The sequence below is a fragment of the Prunus mume genome, linkage group LG1, assembly GCF_029339155.1.
Source record: "Prunus mume cultivar Tortuosa linkage group LG1, ASM2933915v1, whole genome shotgun sequence".
Classification (NCBI taxonomy): domain Eukaryota; kingdom Viridiplantae; phylum Streptophyta; class Magnoliopsida; order Rosales; family Rosaceae; genus Prunus; species Prunus mume.
Window position 1 is genome coordinate 17874727 of NC_142698.1, and position 13013 is coordinate 17887739.

The 13013-nt window shown below is 37.9% G+C and overlaps 3 protein-coding genes across 3 annotated transcripts; 1 reads left to right on the forward strand and 2 right to left on the reverse strand.

Annotated features, from left to right (window-relative positions):
- The first annotated feature begins 64 nt into the window (after nt 1-64).
- On the forward strand, nt 65-6778 carry LOC103344581 (JmjC domain protein JMJ24). Its single transcript, XM_008248180.3, is given in 15 exon segments — nt 65-344; nt 974-1538; nt 1890-2020; nt 2107-2206; nt 2336-2468; nt 2571-2625; nt 2964-3651; nt 3784-4080; nt 4082-4114; nt 4560-4991; nt 5095-5167; nt 5591-5676; nt 5867-6013; nt 6161-6231; nt 6442-6778. Coding segments are annotated over 14 exon segments (2856 nt in total). The 5' UTR covers nt 65-344; nt 974-1028; the 3' UTR covers nt 6542-6778.
- LOC103344582 (Photosystem II reaction center PsbP family protein) lies at nt 6745-8021 on the reverse strand. Its single transcript, XM_008248183.3, has 3 exons — nt 7624-8021; nt 7288-7522; nt 6745-7212 (listed from the first exon to the last, which is right to left on the reverse strand). The coding sequence occupies exons 1-3, from the start codon at nt 7937-7939 to the stop codon at nt 6900-6902; spliced, it is 864 nt and encodes a 287-aa protein (XP_008246405.2). The 5' UTR covers nt 7940-8021; the 3' UTR covers nt 6745-6899.
- Nucleotides 8022-8168: 147 nt separating this feature from the next.
- LOC103344583 (protein indeterminate-domain 7) lies at nt 8169-11134 on the reverse strand. Its single transcript, XM_008248184.2, has 3 exons — nt 10528-11134; nt 9543-9939; nt 8169-9241 (listed from the first exon to the last, which is right to left on the reverse strand). Exons 1-3 carry the CDS (start codon nt 10745-10747, stop codon nt 8296-8298), a joined length of 1563 nt encoding a protein of 520 aa, XP_008246406.2. The 5' UTR covers nt 10748-11134; the 3' UTR covers nt 8169-8295.
- Between the last annotated feature and the right edge of the window lie 1879 nt (nt 11135-13013).

The window sequence follows — 13013 nt, forward strand, 5'->3', positions numbered from 1 at the left end:
TCATAAAAATTGGGGGAAAAAAAACAGTTTGAACTTTTTAATTAAAAAAAATAAAAAATAAAGAGCTCTGAGTTTCTGGTTAAGTTTCACAGATGTCGGAAAATAGCCGGAAGAGCAAAAAGAGAAAAGAGAAGATAAAGGTTAAAAGGAAATTAGAGCCAAACAGAGATAGAGAGAGAGGGCTGCCCGCCTAATTGGTTTTCGACTATTTATACAGAGAGCGCGCGATTGTCACTGTCTCCTCCCATTGAAATTCAATTTCTTGTTAATTATGCACGCTGGTTGTTTCTGCTTCACTGCGTTCGTTACTACCGTCTCATTGAAACCCTAGTTTCAGCCCCCAGGTACTGTCTCTCTCTATAAATACACATACAAGTGTATATAAACGTTCTTAATGCTGAAAATTCTCCTGCTATGGATCTGATTTTTGCTTGGAATTTGAGCTCAAAGAATTCTGTCGTTCAAGTAAGAAGAAACTAGGTTATTTATTGATTTGCTCTGGTTATTTGCTTGATCACAGATTCCTACTGAGTTCTTCTTTTTTTGTTGTATTTTTATTTTATTGTTTGATAGCATCCGAATGGGTATTAGAGTATCGTTGAGAACAAACGCACAATTCTACTTGCATGTGCTAATAGCTTACGGTGCTTTTTAAAATTGATCGAAAGAAAACTTCAAGGTCTAGGGAGATAGCCTTTTTCCCCTCTAATTATACTCTGGCATCAATTTAAAAGATTGTACTAGAATTCACGGAACCTATTGTTTTGGAGTTCTTAGGCACCATGGCTTCCACTACAGCAATGCTAATATCTCTGTTAGTTGACGAACCTCGTTGCGAGCTAGTCTGCCTCAAATGTTGGTGGTTGTTCATTGTTTATGGTTTTCTAATTCTTTGGAGTCTGAGTCACTCTTTGACGGCATTACATTGTTCTGTATTATGTTTGCCATTAAGTTTTAAGGGGCTTGTTTGCAGGTGTATCTTGCTAGCATAAGAAGCAGTGTCAAATAAGTGTTAAGAGTTCACTATAATGGATCAACCACGTTCTGGTAATGGTGAGGAAAATGTTGGGATTCCGGATGATTTGCGATGCAAGAGATCAGATGGAAAACAGTGGAGGTGTACCGCCATGTCTATGCCAGATAAAACCGTGTGTGAAAAACACTATATCCAGGCAAAGAAGAGAGCAGCTAATTCTGCAATGCGAGCTAATTTGAAAAAGGCCAAGAGGAAATCATTAGGTGAAACTGAAATTTACTTGGAGAGTAAGAGTGATGATTTTGATGTACCGCTTGCAAGCATGAAATCACAGGATAAAAAGTACATGGAGAAGGTATCAAAAAATCATTTTCGCTATTCACCTGAGTCACCACCTACGAGGGGTTTATCCATGCGGAATGCTCCAAAACCAAATGATGAGAGAGACTTGGAGCAGTATGAGGAAAGTTGGAGGTCTTATAAGTCACCACCTGTTTCTGCGTTGGAATCATCCAGGAACAGACCACAGAGGAGTTTTGATGCTAATGCTATGACAGTATCGGTATGTTGGTTTTGCAATGTCTGAGCTGCATCTTTTAGTATTATGATTACTATTGCTGATGCTGCTGTCATTGTTGCTTTTGTTGATAAATAGAGCTTCTTCCCGTACAGGGTAATAACACTCTGTAAGAGAAGTGTGCCTAAAAAGTCAACATACATTAACATAAAATGTAGGGATTCAAGAGCCAGGACTGAAGCATACCTTTCACTCTGTGTGAAAGATATATTGCAATCTTGGGTCAAAAGCTGTAGTCCATTTATCTTCAGTGTAGCTGTATATTTAGAAAATAAAAGTTTGAAATGGATAATCTCTACTCATATGTTTTCTCATACTGAGGCAAATGCATTGCAGGAAGGCTCAGAATCCTCAGAAGAAACTGGTGGCCAAACTTGCCATCAGTGTCGGAGGAATGATAGAGACACAGTCATTTGGTGCCTCAGGTGTGATAGAAGAGGATACTGTGACAGCTGTATTTCAACATGGTGAGGTTTAGTCTCCTTAAAAAGACACATATGTTTAAGTAATTAAGTTTCATGTCCGTATTTTGTATTCATGCTTTAACTGTTAGGTACTCGGACATCCCATTAGAAGATATTCAGAGGTCTTGTCCTGCATGTCGTGGTACTTGTAATTGCAGAGTGTGCCTGCGTAGAGATAATTTGGTAAAGGTAATTCATATAAAGAGTCTTGTACAAGTTACATCGTTAAGTTTAAATCTTTTGAGAAACTTATGGCTAATTTTCTAGCGTACAATCAGCTTATGGTGAATGAGTAAGTCTGATGTTTCTGTCATGCAGGTGAGGATAAGAGAGATCCCTGTTCTAGACAAGTTGCAATATCTCCACCGCTTGCTGTCTTCAGTACTTCCTATAGTTAAGCAAATCCATCAAGAACAGTGCTTTGAAGTAGAGCTGGAAAAAAAGCTTCGTGGTAAGATGCTCTAATATCTTCGTGGTACTTTGAATACAATATATTTGCATGTCATTTGTACATTGTTTGACCATTTTGTATGTGTCTATATATATTTTGCAGGAACTGATATAGATCTTGTCCGGACAAAATTGAATGCAGATGAGCAGATGTGCTGGTATTTTCATTATTTTACCCCTTCATATTGTATAATAAAGTTCTGAATATCCAGAAAGTATAATAAACAAATAAATATTTTAAATTGTCCATGTCAAAATTCAGACAGGCCTACCCACATGTTGTCGTACAGAGTTCAGCCATGTTTGTCATAATTAAACTGATTCAAAAAGATTCTCCTGAAACTGAAGGAACTTTTGATGTTTCTGTAGATTCTTAGGTTATTACTTTTTTTCAGGACTTGTCTGCAATCTGAGGTCAGTTTATTGCAGATCTGTACTGTCACAAATATGTGCTGCCTGTTCTAAAGAACATTTCGTTTGACGTGTTTTCATGCAGCAATTTCTGTAGGATTCCCATTATTGATTATCATTGGCACTGTTCCAATTGTGCGTATGATGTATGCCTTAACTGTTGTCGAGATCTTCGAGAAGCATCTATGCCTGGCGTTGAAGGAGAAGTGGAAGATAACCAGATTAGTGAGAAAAGTCAAGAAAAAGAAACCAAGTTGCAGCAACCAAAACTGTCTAAAGTTAGACTAAATTTATCTGACAAGTTTTCTGACTGGAAAGCCAACAGTGATGGAAGTATTCCTTGCCCTCCAAAGGAGTGTGGTGGCTGTGGTTATTCATCGTTGAATTTAAGCCGCATCTTTAAGATGAACTGGGTTGCAAAACTTGTCAAAAATGCAGAGGAGATGGTCAGTGGCTGTAGGGTTAATGATGCTGTCAGCGTAGAGAATTTTGGGCATGATGATCCAAGAATTTGCCAGTATGCTCATAGAGAGGACAACAATAATTTTTTGTACTGCCCTTCATATGAAGATCTTAAATCTGATGGAATTGACCATTTTAAAAGGCATTGGCTCAGGGGTGAGCCCATCATTGTTAAGCAGGTGTTTGATAGCTCATCAATTTCAAGCTGGGATCCAATGGTTATATGGAGAGGGATTCGGGATACAGCAGATGAGAAATTGAAGGATGAGGACAGAATGGTGAAGGCCATAGATTGCTTTGACTGGTCTGAGGTTCGCTCCAAGTCCTTCAATTATGTATCAGCATTTTACAACCAATTCTTGTTCTAATGAATGATGTAGTTGATTTGGATTGTATTTTATAATAATCCTAAAATATACCTCTGCGGTTTGACATGATGGCAGGTCGATGTTGAACTTGGTCAATTCATCAAAGGGTACTCCGAGGGACGAATTAATGAAAATGGTTGCCCAGAAATGTTGAAATTAAAGGACTGGCCTTCTCCCAGCGCATCTGAAGAGTTCTTATTATATCAGAGACCTGAATTTATCAGCAAACTGCCTTTACTTGAGTATATTCACTCCAAGTTTGGTCTTTTAAATGTTGCTGCAAAATTGCCTCACTATTCTTTGCAAAATGACGTTGGACCTAAGATTTTTATGTCTTATGGGACCTATGAGGAACTTAGTGGAGGCAACTCCAGTGACCAATCTCCATTTCAATATGCGTGACATGGTTAGTTGTTCTCTGTTCTTGTTGATTTCTGGTCATTGATGTTGATAGTTGAGAATTGCTTAGTCTATTGTAGTTACCCTATTGTTTTTGCTTAGCAATCATGACTGGTTTGTAATCATTATTTTGATGTAGGACGATTGAATAAACATGAACAGTGATAACGTTTCCATGAGTATTGAAGGAGTCAAACACATAGAGTGAAATGCATTTTTTCTCTCTCATACTATGTGTATCCATGTCAGAACTTTTACCAAATAGTATGCAATTTGTGGATAATTTTAGGTGCAACATTATATTAAGGATTAAACTTATCAATTTTGCATCTTTGGAGTTGGAACATTTTGATATGGAATTATAGATGAATATTTGGTTTCCATGTTTCATGAACTAATATTTCGTCTGTATCAAATAAATATATCTTCACCTGTTGAGCTGCTATGGTCAGGTATATCTGCTGGTGCATGCATGTGAGGTGAAGCCAAAAGGTTTGCAGAAGACAAAGATTGAGAGCACACAAAAATCCTTGAAGGAATCTGAAGTTAAAGAATCACCTGGGGATCTGAAAATGGGTTTGGGAGAAGATACGAATCCTGATCTATCACTTCTTAGTCAGAGTGTTGAGAATGATTATGGGGCAAGGTCGGATACAGATAAAGATGAGAGTGTGGCAGATCATGGGCATGAAACTACTCCAACTGTTGAAGGGGACACCAGAAGTTGTGAACTGTCAGAAAGAGAGGGTGGAGATGTCTCTGAAAAAACTCATATGGGAGTTCTTTGGGATGTTTTCCGTCGAAAGGATGTTCCAAAGTTGACTGAGTATCTGAGAATGCATTGGAAAGAATTTGGGAAGCTCAACAGTGAAACAGATAATTTTGTAAGTTTATCTCATAAATATCATTACCTACCTTTCCTCAGTTGAATCAGCATAGTTGGCTCACATTTCATGCTCATAGCTGATCCTACATTTTGGATTTCAGGTAACGTGGCCCCTTTATGATGGAACATTGTTCCTGAATGGGTATCATAAAAGAAAACTGAAGGAAGAATTTGGTAAGGATGACTAACACTTCTCCTCTTAATTATCTTGTGTGGAGACAATGGTCTGAGTAGCCCTGACTCCAATTCACATTCCTCTTTCCCCCCGCCTCCTTATTTTCTAAGAAATTATATTTGATCTTTAGAACTCCTACTCACATTTTCCACTGAGATGATCCCTAGGAAAAATGTTAGGGTGATAGTCTTTACACACATGCTTGTCCTCACCTTCATCCATCATCCATCACACCTCATCACTAAGTAGCTAGAGCATCAACACACTGTGTCGATTTCTAGTGTACCATTTTGGTTTAATTAGCAGGACTCCTAAAATGTCTATAAGCAAAGCTGTAGTTGTTTAGTCACTACTCAGTTGAGGCTTTTCAGCATTCAGGTTAAGTCTGAGCTTTTTTGGTTTTTTTTTCTTTTTAATATCAGGAATTGAGCCATGGTCCTTTGAACAGAATTTGGGGCAAGCTGTTTTTATCCCTGCTGGATGCCCTTTTCAAGTCAGGAATCTTCAGGTAGTTTGCTTTGTGGCTAAATTAATATTTTTGAAGTGAAAATTCCGGAAAATCCAATGAAAATGTGAAGGGTTCAGATTAACTTGACAGAGTAATTTATTCAAAGCTTGGGTTAGTATTATTTCTTGTGTGGGGGCTACCATTGTAATTTAATAAATTCATTTAATCTTTATGTATTTATCTTTTTCAGTCAACTGTTCAGCTGGGTCTTGATTTCTTATCTCCTGAAAGTCTCGGTGAGGCTGTAAGACTAGCTGATGAAATCCGCTGTCTTCCAAATGACCATGAAGCAAAGCTGCAAGTGTTGGAGGTTGGACAAGGGAAATTTTACTTAGAAGTATTCCGTGCCTTCCTTCTTTTTCCTTATTATATTCTATTAATTCTAGAAATGTTGTGCTCCCATCTTGTCTAATGGCCTAATCTAGGACTTATTTATTTTGTTTGTATTATTCTGAATATTTGATTGGGTTCTAACGCAACGCAGGTAGGAAAGATATCACTTTATGCGGCAAGTTCAGCTATTAAGGAGATTCAGAAATTGGTACTTGATCCAAAGTAAGCAAATCGAACATCATATTCTTTGTTTGTATTTCAGCATTCTTGTTCCTTCAATTTCTATTAGGAAAAAGAAAACTATAAAAAAGAACTTTGGCCACTTGCATTGTGTTCCAGTGGCATCAAGCTCTGTATATTCACCACTCCAACCTTCCAGTCTTTGCTTTGCTTTATGTAAATATGTAAGGCCTTTTGGTTCTTCTGGTGCAGATTCGGTGCAGAGCTTGGATTTGAAGATCCAAATTTGACTGCAGCAGTTTCCGAGAATTTGGAGAAAATGACTAAGCGAAGACAGATCACTTGTACTTGAATCTATCCAAGTATATCTGATTTAGAGAAAGGAAATTTCATTAGAGGGGGTGACTAAATGCCTTGATGAGTTTTCAATGTATAAAATGTTCTAGGTTCAATATTGTAACTTCCTGCACAGACAGGAGTCACAATTTTAAGCTGTCTGATTTTATTTGCTAATGCCTCATACCGTGAACAACATTGTAGCCTTTGTTCCATTAGTTAATGAAAAAGCGATAGTAAATTATGCTCTTAAGGCATTTGATTGGTTCCAGACGTTTCTTTTGTGTATTTTGATATTCCAATGGTCTCTGTATCATTGTACAAAACTAAAGTACACCCAGAAACAAAACCTTATTATAGGCAGGCCTTTGATCTCAAGAGGTGAGACTAAATGATTCTGCGATTCTATGGAAGTCGGACTTCACCTCCGGCCATGCTGATTCTGGTGCCTGAGCATTAAGAGTAAATAACCGACCACCACGAGCACAGCAGACGGCGATGTTATGCCGATGAAACAAGGGGCTCTCAACTCTGAATTCAAGCTCATAGTACTTGATATTTTTTAAACTATCTTCTCTCAAATTTGTTCTTATCAAAGTTCCCCTCACATCAGGGCGCTTGCCAGATCCCGCGACAGTCCTAACCACCGCTTCCCCTACCTCTTTTGGTCCTCCGAATGCTTCAATTCTACACGAACAAAGGTACTTGCTTTAACATGTTGAGACTTTTATGGTTTGCCATAAATTTTATTCACTTGCTTACTTGAAATCAAGAGGAACTGGGGACACAATGACACTAACGTTGAGTTCGCCCGTACTGGCCGGCGGGCCGAATGCCACGACAGGTTCACTAACATTTCCACGGCGTCCAGTATCAGCCCTGGACTTGGTATTAATGTTCAAAGGAGGAGGGTCAAGTGATCTTTCAAATTCCTTTTTCTCAGCTGCTCGATATAGTAGTGTTTGATCTCCAACCCAACTTGCTGGGTATATAAATTCTGTCATGTCCAATATATGCAACGAATAAGAATAAGTTCAGCAAATTTATCTAACACAAATTATATTAAACCTGATATAATAATAATAAGACAACACTAACCAAATCCTTCATTTGTGTCAATGCACCTGCTGTACCCTCCTATTGGATAAAGCACATCCAGCTTAAGACTCCTACTACTTTCTGGCGACAACCCCAGAAGAAAACTCGTGGTTCCTACAAAATTGGCACCAAGGACAACCAACGAAGCTGACCCTAAACCAACAAGAAGCCGCCGCCTAAAGCCGGACTCTAGCGGTGCAAATTGGTCTGCCAGAGGCCTTTCTTTCCAGTTGCCGCCGGAGGATTGTATGGTGATGCATCTCTGGTTGAAGCATACATGTTTGCATGCATGAAAGTAGTGTGGCAATGCCGGCATTGTTTATCTTTTGTTGAAGCACTAGTAGTTCAAGCCATATTATATCCAACCAAACGAGTGGTGGTGGTAGTGCGTACTAGTACGACATGTCGTAAAAATAGTGGAATTCAGCACCCACCCTTCTTTTCAGTCAAACAGCACCCCGTTTTAAACACACGTCTTCTCATGGTGAATAACACTTTTACCCACATGTCGTACGTTAAAAACTTTTACCGACATAGATGAAATGTTTTAGAAAGAAGATCAAAACAGTTCATTTCTGTTTGATGAAACTAAAAAAATTACCACTGGATCTCATAACATCTGAAATTCTAGTACAAAATTTGAAAGCTAACACTATTCTTCACGCTGGCTTCTCAATTAAACCTTTGCATTCTTAGGTGATCATCATCAATTCCTCCGAACCCCAACTGGTCTTGCTGCTGCTGCTGATGCTGGTCATGTTGCTGTTTTTGCTGACCATGAAAATCTTCTGGTCTATTGACATTTGCTGACCCTCCGATCCCCAAAAAGTCAACCGTCAACGTATCCCCTCCACTCACATTAGTACCCCTCAACCCAAGTTTACTTGAATTTCCATTATTGTCCTGCTCCATGTTTTTCAACAAGCCATTGTTTTGATGAGGATCGAATAAAAGCCCGCCATACATTCCCATTTGGGCGTAATTATTAGCACCGAAAAACGAGTTCTCTAATTGTGGACCAACATTGACGTTATGATGATCTCTGTGCTGCATGAAGGGGTTCACATTGTACCCACCGGCAGTAGTTGTACCATATGTTGAGGGTGCCATGCTTGTGATTGTTGTACCGCTAGGGCTAGGGCTAGTGCTGCTCATGGTTGCACCCATTTGCGCAGCTTTCTGGAGCAGCTCCGTGGCAGACAAGTGGCCTGATGAGCTGGGGATCAGGCCATGCCCGCGACTTAATTCGAAGAGCAGTGGTGATGTTGATGATGAAGAAGTGTTGTTGTTGTTGTTGTTTAGGCTTCTTGGTAACATGTTTAAGGGTTTTGAGGACATTGGCAAGGGTTGTTGGGGCACTAAGGATAAAGGGATTTTGGTATCAAAATTATGGTTGAATTGATCAGATGTTGTGCCTGATCTTGTTGATGGATTGTTGGTGGTTTTGTTGCTGTTGTTGATGGAGGAAGGGCTGATGAGGTCGCTGTTGGAAACTTGGCCTTGTAAGATTGGTGCTCCCATGTTAATATTGTTGGACATTAACACTCCTTGGTTTGCTGTGTTATTTTCTTCAGCTATGGCATCACAGAAAGCTCTGTGTGTGATAAAACTATCTCTTCTGCACAATATAGAGAACACTAACAATTGTCAATTTGAGTTCAGAGACCTCCTCCAACAAACTAGAAACTTACGTTGAGTATTAATTAAAAATCGGCCAAAGCAAAAAAAAATCAAAAACAAAAACAAAAAAAACAAGACCAAACAAAGTTTCTTGATTAGGGGCCGGCATGTATAGGTTGGAAAAAATCTAAATGTTCATGCATGCACAACATGCATTTGAGTACAATTAAGAAAACCTATTAGAGTTGTTGAAATTGTAACAATTAAACAGACATATAGAATGTGGATATTAATTTTACCTGGAGAAGATGGTTCCACAGTCACATTTGTATTCTCTAGTACCACAGGTCTTTGAATGAGCTTTCCAGTCCGATTGCACCGCATACTTCTTGGAGCATTTGTCACATTTCCACTTTTTCTCACCATGCTTCCGGCAGAAGTGCTTCTTGATGCCGGTAAGATCCCCAAGTGCACGCGACGGGTCATGGTGGACGCAAGAGGGTTCGGGGCAGACATAGACCCGCTTTATGATTTCAGTACTTGTTCTTTGCTTAAGCTTCCATGGCAAGTTGTGGCCTCTTCTGTGTAATTGCAGGTTTTGGTCCCTTTGGAACCCCTTCTTGCAAATTTCGCACACAAATCGGTTGGTGGCCATCAGGGTCTTCGGTGATAAGGCAACCACTTCAGCACTTGGGTCTGCATATTTATATAGATTTTGAATCTCAAATGCACAGAAAAATGTGGACATTTTATTAATTGTAGATTGTCACGAGGGAAATTGTATTTACTGAAAAGATATGCTTTACTTGAAACAGTTAAACACAGGAAAAAAAAAAGTCGGGAGAGACCAGTCAAGGCAAGCTAGCTAATAGTACTTTTACTACAATAATTGTAAAACAGCAAACCAATAATTGAACCCTTTCAACTACTTAGACATCAATAATGCATAGTTCATGCTTTCTGACCCCATCGTTTTCTCTTTGTCTGGAAATAAAGAATCTACGGCTCTCCTTCATGAAAATCCAATCTGTTTGAAGAACTAAAAAATAATTTCAATAAAGATATATGCAAGCATGCATATGTTGACAAAAGGGCTGGTAGAATTAATTCAAAATAATTACAAGATAAGATTAAATTAAGCATGTGAACAGAAAATCTCAATTATGCCTAGAGCTCTTACAAGCTTCTACCCAACTTCAAATTTTCATTTGATTTCAATATGTGATTCAATGACATGAGACTAAAAAAAACCTTCAAAATGAAAAAGGAAAGTTTGAATTATACCTGGAGTTCCTGGTAGGTTTCTTTTCCTCTTCGCTTGGGTAGGTTGCTTTGGTTGAGTACCATTGCTATTGATATTTGGTGGTGTTGTTGAAAGGAAGGAGTTTGAGCCATGAAAGTTTGCATGATTTAAAAGCTCTTGTTGTTGTTGCTGTTGAACTTCTTCTCCACCAGTATTTCCTGAAGAGAAACTCCCAGCCGCACTACCTGTGATAATTGACATTGGAGGAAGATACAGATAAAAAGGAAGCTAGATTTTTATATCACTTGTTTGTCTTACTTCCAAAACTATATATCTCTCCTTTGTTTTCTTTCCCCACTAATCTTGTTCTTGGTGCTCTCTCTCTCTCTCTCTCTCTCTCTCTCTAAAGCAGCAAGACTACCTAGTAAGCTAGCACTTGAAAATTAATTTAACTAAAGAAGAAGAAAAAAAAGGCACAGAAAAGATGGGATTTTGTTGCAAGTGGAGGAAGACAAAACCCAGAAAATTCTCCTTCAATTGTGGTGGAGAGAGTTCTTGTTGGCATAATATGAACACAAGAACAAGGTCTTCTTTGGCCTTGTATTGTAGTAAACTTTATAATAATATTATTTTTAGCTCAACTCACTCTTCTCTCTTTGATGTAGAGATGCCCCTAACTTTTTTGGGTTATGAATTATGATAATTTTGCCCTTCTTTACCCTTCCCTTTTTTGCTCATTTTCAGAATTATTTTTCAAATTTTAAAGCTAATTAATACCCTTATTATATATTGAAATTAAAAACAAAATAGTTAAGGCCATTTTTTTAATATAATTATTAATTTTTTATTTCATTGTTTTCTTTAATTTATCCAGCATTTCACTAAAATCATATACATAATAATTATAATACCGTATTATACTGTCATTCCAAACCAACAATTTCAAGAAAACATAATATTATTTTATGCAATTTTTTTTTTACAATTTGGGCTATTTTTCAAATAATGCTGGCAGTGGCAGACAAGGGATTCTGGCCGAGACTTTGTCCGTTTGTGAGGAGAAGTATTAATAAAGGAATTTTTGTTCCCAAAAAGTCACTTTCAAAGAGACAAAATCACAAGATTGCCACTGTACGTTTAGCCGCCCTTAAGTCTGAACTGACCAAATTACCCTAACGGTCACGGGCTGGCGCGGATGACGTGTTCTCCTTGAAAAGGACCCGACATCAACACAAAAATTCTTATATTCACGTGCACATGGTGTGGTGTGGATCACAAGGCCAATTCACCCGGGGGCAATTTCATATTTTCCAAACAATTGAAGGGTCATTTTGGTCATTAAACGCGGCCTGCTTTCAAAGAGGATAGGAGAATGACGTGTCGTCAATTAATAGAAGATGGGTAAAAAAAACAAAGTTTATAATTTCTCTTTTCAGTTCAGTTGGTCGACGAATGCGTCCGTCCTCTTGTATCCGAGTTTGATTTCCTTTTCCCGTCCATTAAAATAGTAGTCCCTCTAATAGATATTTTATACATATGGATTGTTCTTATTTTTATGTGAAAAAGAAAATATTGGCAATCACGAACCAAATCATGCAGATGAGCTCCATTTCATGATTGAATAGTGCTTGATCTTTAAGGTTAAAAGTTACTCAAAATGTCTACCCCATAAAGAACAAATGTTAAAAAAAAGGGCAGCCCGTGCTGCTTATAGACAAATCACAACCGTACGTTAGGAAAGTGCAATTCGGGCGCTTGCTGATGGGACTTTTGCATGGATATCTAGTTATATCTTCAATTGAATTATTTGTTTTTTGTTTTGAATTTGTATTTTGAAATTTGAAAGCGCATGCAGCCAAGCCGACCATGCATACATATACATACATGTGAGTCTCTCTGTACGTCTGTGTACGTACAATCTGATACATCACATGAAGACTGCCCTTGGCTTTGTCTACATCATATACATGCATCTCTGTGTTGTACGTTCCATATACTTCCAGTTACAGCTTACGTACAAATACAATTTCATTGCAGACAGTGATAATACTTGTACGCAAAAGCCAGCTAGAAAGAAAATTAACTAAGCGTAACTATATACTACTTAATTAATAAAGGTTTGCCTAATCTTCTAATTAATTATATTTTAATGGGTGGTTGAGATTAGATTATGAGATAGCTAGGGATGTCATGGCCCTAATCAACAATTATTGTCATTAAATCTACGCTGATTAAATTAGCTAGCGGTTGTATCTAGCTACCAAGCTTGTCTTACATACTTGTTGGTTAGTAGTTTAATTTGTTTTTAATTCATATCCCATTATTAATTCTACCAAAACAAAATTATGTGTGTTTACAGCAACCTAGATTAGCCAAAATGCATGCTTTGTTGTGAGTTTATTTATTTATAAATTTAATTAAAAAAAATTAAAAAAATCAACGCAAAAGTCAAAACTATGTGTATCATATAATTCATATTTTATCTGCAATATATAACTAGATAAGTCCAAGGGGTCTTTGTCCCAAT